Source organism: Phyllostomus hastatus, unplaced genomic scaffold (genome assembly GCF_019186645.2).
Source record: "Phyllostomus hastatus isolate PE091 unplaced genomic scaffold, TTU_PhHast_1.1 phas_contig_798, whole genome shotgun sequence".
Taxonomy (NCBI): domain Eukaryota; kingdom Metazoa; phylum Chordata; class Mammalia; order Chiroptera; family Phyllostomidae; genus Phyllostomus; species Phyllostomus hastatus.
In genome coordinates, this window is record NW_025333959.1 from 80,340 (window position 1) to 89,820 (window position 9,481).

Here is a 9,481-nt window from a genome sequence, read left to right on the forward strand (position 1 = left end):
TCCAGCCCCATTGTAAGCAGCACCCTATGTGAGTGTCAAATCCAACTCTCATCCTTTCAGGTTCTGTTAAAATCCTGGGCAATTTTGCTCCCCACTCCCCATCACCCCCAGTATTTAATGAATAGGATAGACAACATGACTCAAAATTCTGTTTGTGACCTTTGAAGTAGTGTCTTAGAGTATTGAAATAATTTAAGCCTTGATGTCGGCTCTTCCCTTGAACATTTTAAACAAACCCTTAACTTCACAGATGAAACGTATTTTGTCAAGTGAAATATACAAGAAGTGAATCTACATTCTACTCATCCTTCAAACATCTGTCCAGATATTTGAGATATTTTCTGAAATTTTCTCACCTCCAAGACATGGTTATCTGACCCTTTCATGAATCCTAGAGGGGAAAGAAAGCCCAGATCAAGTTACTGAGTTCACAAGACCTCATGTTTCATTTTTGTGTTAGAGTGAATATAAACCATTTTATCTCTAAGCTCCAAAGTTGCTGTTTACTGATAATTATAATCCTGGGATAAAGAAGATAGATAAGGGTTCCAGAGGACAATAACCAAGGGTTGATCAACAATATGATATGTTGCATGTAACAAATAAAACAATATAGAATTCCTAAATTTTGTTATTACAGTTTTATGCCCACGTACTTCAAGAAATTTATTTATTTAGATTTTATTTTTATTTTTAAGTGACTTTCATTGATTATGCTATTACAGTAGTCCCATTTTTCCCTCTTTATTCCTCTCTGCCCTGCACCCTGACTCCCACTAACATTCCCCCTCTTAGTTCATGTCCATGGGTCCTACATATAAGTTCTTTGATTTCTCCATTTCCTATACTTTCCTGAATCTCCCCCTCTCTATTTTGTATCTACAAATTATGCTTATTATTCCCTGCATCTTTTCCCCCTTCTCCCACCTTCCCCACTGATAACCTTCCATATGATCTCCATTCCTGTGATCCTGTTCCTGTTCTAGTTGTTTGCTTAGTCTGTTTTTGTTTTTGTTTTAAGGTTTAGTTGTTAATAACGGTGAGTTTGTTGTCATTTAACTGTTCATACTTTTTATCATCTTTTTCACCATAAAGCCCTTTAACATTTCACATAATAAGGGCTGGGTGATGATGAACTCCTTTTACTTGACATTATCTGGGAAGCACTTTATCTGCCCTTCCTTTCTAAATGATAGCTTTGCTTGATAGAGTAATCTTGTATGTAGGTCTTTGCCTTTCATGACTTGGAATACTTCTTTCCAGCCCCTTCTTGCCTGCAAGGTTTCTTTTGAGAAATCAGCTGTAGTCTGATGGGAACTCCTTTGTAGATAACTCTCTCCTTTTCTCTTGCTGCTTTTAAGATTCTCCCCCTATCTTTAAACTTGGGTAATGTCATCATGATGTGCCTTGTGTGTTCCTCCTTGGTCCAACTTTTTTAGGACTCTCTGACCTTCCTAGACTTCCTGGAACACTATTTCCTTTGCCAGATTGGGGAAGTTTTCCTTCATAATGTTTTTAAATAAGTTTACAATTTCTTGTTCTTCTTCTCCTTCCAGCTTCCCTATGATTGGATATTGGAACATTTAAAGCAGTTCCAGAGATTCCTAAGCCTCTCTTCATTCTTTTGAATTCTTGTTTCTTCATTCTGGTCTAGTTGAATGTTTATTTTCCTTCTGCTCCAAATCATTGATTTGAGTCCTGATTTCCTTCCATTCACTCTTGATTCTCTCTATATTTTTCTTTATTTCACTTTGCATAGCCTTCGCTTCTTTCTCTATTTTGCAACCACACTCAACCATTTCTGTGATCATCCTGATTACCAATTTTTGAACTCTGCATCTGATAGGTTGACTATCACTTCATCATTTAGTTTGATTTTCGGAGTTTTGATCTATGTTTTCATTTGGGCCCTATTCCTTTGTTTTGGAGTACCTGTTACATTGTAAGGGGCAAAGCCTTAGGTATTCACCAGGGTTAGGCAACCCTCATAGCTGCACTGTGGCACTGTATGTGGGGCAGGGGTCCAAAAGAGAACAATGCTGCTTGCTCAGCTCTCAGAGGGCTTTCAGTCACTTCCCCCACTACCCACAAGCAAACTGGTGACTTCTGGTGCTGATTCCCAGGTGGGTGGGTTTGTGTGTGTTGTACGACTCTCCAGTGGGTCTCTCCTACAAATTCTCCTGTGAAACTAGGAGTTTCTCCTACCATGTCAACCCCCACAGAGTTTTACAGCCAGAGGTTTTGAGGCTTTCTTTTCCCACACTGGAACCATGGGTTGCATGGTCTGTCTCACTACCCAGTTGCTCCTCCTAGTTTATACTCATGCAAATGTGGAACCATGTAGTCCACCAGTCATCACCTCACCCACCCATTCCTCCAGCCAGTGCCTTGCCACATGCCCTCCCTGCCCCAGGTGTCTGCCTCCACCCCTCCTGCCAATCTGAATAAATGTTTCTTCTTTAACTTCTTGGTTGTCAGACTTCCACATAGTTCAATTTTATGGCAGTTGTGGTTATTTTTTGTTTTCAAATATGTTGTTGTCCTTCTTTTGGTTGTGCAAGGAGACAAAGTGTATCTAGCTACACCTCCATCTTGGCTGGAAGTCCCTACTTCAAGAAATTTAAAAAGTAGAGGTAATTTAGGCCCATCTGGATCCAGTCCCAGTTCGGCTGCCTGCTACAACAAAAGCCAACTTTATGCAACAGGTGCTATTGAAAGGAAAGAGGTTTATTCAAGTGCTGCCACATGAAAATATGGGGACCCCTAGCTCCAAAGCCAATCTTAACATCTCATTGCAGGCAAAGGTTTTTATAAGTAGGGAGAGAGAAAGCAGACCAAAGAGATCAAGGAAGGGCCGTGGGCATGCAGGTGGTGTGGTTCATGGTCCCATTATGAATTTTCATGGGCAGCATCCTGGATTTGGCTTTCTGGCTTATCTCAGTTGCATTCTTGTGTCTGGGCTGTTGGCATTGGCTGAGACCTTGAGGTCAGCCTGCTCCTTAGATTCACACAGGAACTGAAACTGCTAACTAAAAAAAAATAATAATTTAACATGCAAGATCTAACTTTGAGGTAGAAATTCAGGTTGGAGTAACATGCTGGGTTTAACATTTATTAGGATTATTATGGGTGGCTTTATATAAGTAGAGTGTATTTATTCCCCATTACATGTTCAGTGTCTATTTCATGCTATTTTCTTTTCTCAATGATCTAGCTGATATGTCAGCAGTATGGAAGCAGGAAATCAAACACGAGTGTCATATTTTATACTTCTGGGATTTTCCCAAGACTCAGAGCATCAACCCATCTTATTCTGTATGTTTCTGTCCATGTACCTGATCACTGTGTTGGGAAACCTGCTCATCATCCTGACCATCACCTCTGACTCCTACCTCCATACGCCAATGTACTTCTTCCTCTCCAACCTTTCCTTGGCTGACATCTGTTTCACCTCCACCACCATCCCAAAGATGCTGGTGAACATCCAGACACAAAGCAAAGTCATTACCTATGCAGGTTGCATCATCCAGATGTGTTTTATTAATATTTTTGGAGTTATGGACACTCTTCTCCTTACACTGATGGCCTGTGACCGGTTTGTGGCCATCTGTCACCCCTTACACTACACACTCATCATGAACCACCACCTCTGTGGCCTGCTGGTTCTCATGTCCTGGTTCATCAGCATAACATACTCCCTGACCCAGAGTCTGTTGACATTGCGGCTGTCTTTCTGTACCAACTGGGAGATTTCACACTTTTACTGTGAACTTGCTCAGGCCCTCACCATAGCCTGCTCAGACACACTCATCAATCATATCCTGATCTACATAGGGGCTACCCTTCTTGGCATTGTTCCCTTCTCAGGGATTCTTTGCTCCTATGTTCGAATTGTTTCCTCAATCCTGACAATCCCATCAGCAGATGGGAAATATAAAGCCTTTTCTACCTGTGGGTCTCACTTGTCCACAGTTTCTTTATTCTATGGAACAGGCCTTGGTGTGTATCTCAGGTCTGATGGAACTTCCTGGAGGGGCATGATTGCCTCACTGATGTACACTGTGGTCACCCCAATGCTGAACCCCTTCATCTACAGCCTGCGGAACAGGGATATGAAGAGGGCTCTACAAAAAGTTCTTGGGAGAAAGCTCTATATTCTGTAAGGGGAACACTGATCCTGTGATTCTAAGCTGACAGGGATAAAAGCAGCTGTCTAAAAAAAATCCACCTTTTCTGTATAAAAGATTTAAGTATAAGTCGTGACACCATTAAAGTCCTAGAGGAGAACAAAGGCAGGAAAATCTCAGATATATCATGCAGCAGTATTTTTACTGATATGTCCCCTAGAACAAGGGGCATCAAGGAAAGAATAAACAAATTGGATCTCATCAAAATAAAAAGCTTCTGCACAGCTAAAGAAAACCATATTAAATAAAAAGAGAACCAACAATATGGAAAAACATATTGGCCAATCATACTTCACACAAGGGTTTAATCTCCAAAATATATAAAGAACTCACACGACTCCAACTAAGAAGACAAGCAACCCAATTAAAAAATGGGTAAAGGACTTGAACAGACACTTCTTCAAGGAGGACACACAGAGGATCCAGAGACATATAAAAAGATGCTCAAAATCGCTAGCTATCAGAGAGATGCAAATTAAAACCACAATGAGATACCACCTCTCACCTCTCAGAATGGCCACCATAAACAAAGCAACACACAACTAGTGTGGGAGAGGTTGTGAAGAAAAGGGAACCGTAGTGCACTGTTGGTGGGATTACAGACTGGTGCAACCACTATGGAAAACAGTATGGAATTTCCTCAGAAAACTAAAAATGGATCTGCCTTTTAACCCAGAAATTCCACTGCTAGGATTATATCCTAAGAACCCTGAAACAGCAATCCAAAAGAACCTATGCACCCCAATGTTCATAGCAGCACAATTTACAATAGCCAAGTGCTAGAAACAACCTTGGTGACCATCAGTAAATGAATGGATGGATCAAAAAACTATGGTATATTTACACAATGGAATTCTATGCAGCAGAAAGAAAGAAGGAGCTCCTACCCTTTGCCACAGCATGGATGGAACTGGAAAGCATTATGCTAAGTGAAATTAGCCAGGTGGTAAAAGACAAATACCATATGATCTCACCTTTAACAGGAACCTAATCAACAAAAGAAACAAACAAGCAAAATATAACCAAAGACAATGAAATTGAGAACAGGCTGACATTGATCAGAGGGGAGAAGGGAGGGAATGTCAGGTTAAAGGGTGAAGGGTTTGTAGGAACAATTATAAAAGACACATGGACAATAATGGGTTGGGGGATGAAAATGGAAGGGAGGTAGGAAAGGCTGGGGTGTTGGGCTGGAGTGGGGGAAAAAGGCAGAAAACTGTACCTGAACAAGAATAAAAAGAAATAAAAAGAAAAAGAAATCCCACTTCTTCATCACATTGAATTTTGCTTATCATCCATTCTCTGTAAGTGACTTTGGATATGATGGCTTTTTAAGCACTTATGGATTATGGTTTCTATGGATTTACCTGTTCTGTAAATTTCATATAAGTGAAATCACACCATTTTAAAAATCCTCCTGCCATTTCTTTCAGTGGAGTTGAGTTCAATCTCTCTCCCTTATTGCAATCATCTTGACCCCCATTGTATAGTTTTAAATGAAGTCTCCTTACATGTTTGACTATGTCTCATGCAATTTCTCTTTGCTATAATCAACATCTATTATACAAATTTCTTTATAACTAGTTTTTACTGAAGAATCTTTATGACTGCGAAGTGCCCAATGTCTTGACTGTTTATGCTAATGAAATCATGTTTCACAAAAGACTTTGGATTGAGAGAGGACCAAAACTCACTTACTTAAAGACCTGAATCAGGTTAATTTGGGACAGAATAATTGATACAGCAAGGTATAAGATTTTTTTATACTATTCAAAACATGTGAGTTCACTGAGGAGGTAATGACAACACAAGACGAATGCAGAATAACTGGATGGAGAGAACATCAGAAGAATTCAGATAGATAGTAATGCATCTTTTTTAAAATATTTTATTTATTTATTTTTAGAGAGAGTAGAAGGAAGGGAGAAAGAAAGTGAGAGAAATATCAATGTGTGGTTGCTTTTCACATACCCACTACTAGGGACCTGGATCTAAACCCAGGCATGTGCCCTGATGGGAATCAAACCAACAACACTTTTGTTCACAGCCCGGCACTCAATCAACTGAGCTGCACCAGCCAGGGTACTGGTTATGCATCTTCAATTGCTGATATTTAAGTGGAAAGTTGAGCAAAGAAGAGGAAAAACATGCTAGACGTAGATAATTAACTTTAATGGTCTTCAGGTTACAAAGAACATGGTCTGTTTGAAGAACTACAAGAAAGACCATAAGTGTAAACAAACTTAGCATGCAACAAAATCACTTGTAGTGGTTTCCACCTGCAGAGGCTCTGATTCAGCAGGTCTGGAGCAGGACCTGAAATTTAGCATGTATAAGCTCCCACAGAATGCCTATAAATGGACCATCGACCAGTGATGGAGTTGGAAAGGGATAGAAGAAACTAAACCATGAAGAGTTTATAGACCTTGGCAAGGAGTTTTAGTTACACCAAAAACAAAAACAAAAACTGGCTTCCATGTAAAAGGGGAGAAAGTGAACATTCAGAAGCCTTTTAGAACACTCTTGCAAGAATAGAAAATACAAATCGCCAGAAAATCTGAGCAGCTATATTCTCATGAATTTTGAGAGAGGAAACAGGAAGAGAGTTAAGTAGTATGTCAGCCAGCTTGCAGTTCAAGCTCCTTCCACTCTTTCAGGTCACCTCTCTGTACATCTCTGTGTTCTAATGGACAAGACTTGGTACATGCCTCAGGTGTTCAAATACCTCTTCGGAGGAGAACAATATCATTAGTGTTAGACACTCTCATATTCTCAATGCTTTCTGAACCTAAACAGCAGAATCAGGAGAATCTGACCAAACTTGGAACAAAAATCAGGACCAAGTGGGTGCTTCTGATAGGAACTTAGGGCCTCTAGAAATTTCAAGAAGATGACAGGCCAAATAAATTATCACCCTTAACTCATATTTTATTTACACTCTAAGGTTTAGTATTTTTAAATAAACATTTTTGAAGTATAATACTCATGCAGATTTTATTATCTCAAACTGTGTTCTCCCTTTGTATCAAGCATTCCTGAGTTTGGATTTCTAGATTCATTAAGATTTTCTATGGGGACCTACCTACTACCCTGAAATTTCAATACCTCAGCTCCTCTCTTTGAATTTTCCATCACTGAGCCAAGCACCAGGCTTCTAATTTATAAAGCATTGCTGACTACTTTTTAAAACTACCTTGGAATTGTCTTAACATCATCCAAAAATTGTTTTATTAGTAAGGAGATATCCCAAGTTGGCTTCCTCCAAGAGACTCAGAGATTGCGATGAGCATGCAGGATGGTTACCAGGTAGTGCCCCTGGAATCAACACCTGTGGAAGAGCACATGTGTGGGAATTAACTTGTCCTCATTTACACAGACATATGACCTTTTCCCCAGGTCCTGGGAGGTAACCTTTAAGCACTTGAAATTTAGCTAGTGATAGAAGTGATTATTGGAGGGGACGCCATTGACCATACTTGATACTTTATGCTAATGAGATGACTGAAATTGGCAATTGGTTGTGCCAAAGAGACCAAGCAGGTATGTGAAGGGTTGGTGCTTTAGGGAAACTGATGTCAGTCCAGTGTCTTGGGAGAAAGCCTGGACTGTGAGTTCAACCAAATGGGAAATGATTCAATTTATCCCACCAATGAAATGAAGCCAAGATAAAATCTCTGGACACTGAAGCTCAGGTGTGCTACCTGGTTAGCAAAACTCTGACTGTTGTCTCACATTGTGGCCAGGATGAAGTAATGGATTTGAACCCCATGGGCAGAGGACAACAACAAGGTTTACCTATGGGAATGTACAGATATTTCTCCAGGTGTATCTTCTTTTGTCTAGTCCTATTTTGTATTTTTTGCTATAAGAAAAATATAATCATAAGACTAGCACTGTCTTCAGTTCTGTGACTCAAGCTGGTGAATTATTGAACCTGAGGGAATTCCCTTGCTTTGAGTCATTCTAGCAAATCATTGAAAGTAAGAGAGTCCCTTAATTTGGGCCAGCTGATCTGAAGTGAGGGTGACCTGGGGACTTCTGAACATGTGCCTGGTGTCTGAAGTGAAGACAGTCTTCCAGACACTGTTCCCTCACTCTGTGGTTTGGTGATCACTTTGTAGCAACTAAGGGCACTGGGAAAATCAAGCCAAGTTAAAGCCCATCAAAGGCCTCCTAAAATCACCAGGGAGCTCTGGATCTAGGATGAATATTTACAGTTGGTTGGAACTGGTGCCAAGGGGCTAAATATCATGGGATGTAGGCAAATGGAGAAGGAGACATGACGTTGGTTATGGTGGCCCTTGGTAGCTGAGGCAGGTCCTTATGGGAGGTAATGCTGAGGGCTGAGTGGTACACCTGACATTTGGAGCAACATGTCCCTCATCTCTAATATGACATCATTTCTTTTATTTAATAAAATAATCTAATGGAAAATTTGCCATGTTAACCATTTTAAGCGTCCCATTCAGTGAAATTAAGTACATTCATATTGCTGTACAACCATCACCACCATCCATCTCCATGAGTCTTTTCATCTTGCAAACATGAAAATCATTATTTCCCAACTAAATGCTAACTGCTTGTTCCCTCTTCTCCTGTACGCTGACAACCAATATTCTACTCTATGACTCTATGGATTTTACTACTTTAGGTGCCTCACATAAGTGAAATTATACAATATTTGTCCTCTCATGTCTGGCTGTGAAATTGATGAGGAGATGTTAGATGGAATGGGAAAAAGATTTATCAGAATATTGGAAACCATACATCCCAGATTTTCTATGAATACCCCATTTGATAAGTAATTATTCAAATTTTGTATTAATGCCATCCTATTTCAATTTCAAAATATCTTGGATCAGAAAAGAAATTAAATACTCTATCTTCTCAAGCATCTGGCCACAATCATGAAGGAGCAAAAATATGCAAAAATGGAGAAGAATCATGGGGAAACTATAGAAAGAATAAATACCAAACAGGAGAAAGCTGTGATGTTTTGTAAATATACAATCAAGACAGCTCAGGACCAAGAGTCCTGGGTAATGCACAGGAAAGTGAGAGGGGTAACTGACAGGCTGTGCATAAACCTGCAGGGACTCTCACTGAAGTACAGAGTCCAAAGGACCTCTGAATCCATTACAGCTATGCTAAGAGGAAAAAATGTGTAGGCAGAGACCAGATCCATATGGGTACAAATACACCATGAGCCTCCAGGTTCAGAATTTCTTATTATACATGTTTGATTTTTCTATTATTTCCACTCTGTGAGCCGAGAAAGATCCATAGGTATAAAA

The 9,481-nt window shown here is 39.9% G+C and overlaps 1 protein-coding gene across 1 annotated transcript; it reads left to right on the plus strand.

The window, feature by feature from the left end:
• Positions 1 to 3,230: 3,230 nt before the first annotated feature.
• Positions 3,231 to 4,163, plus strand: LOC123825942 (putative olfactory receptor 7A2). The gene has a single exon (XM_045849576.1). The coding sequence runs from the start codon at positions 3,231 to 3,233 to the stop codon at positions 4,161 to 4,163; it is 933 nt and encodes a 310-aa protein (XP_045705532.1).
• Positions 4,164 to 9,481: the final 5,318 nt, after the last annotated feature.

Coding starts and splice junctions, on each gene's coding strand:
- LOC123825942 (XM_045849576.1), top strand. CDS start 3,231: ATGGAAGCAGGAAATCAAACACGAGTGTCATATTTTATACTTCTGGGA.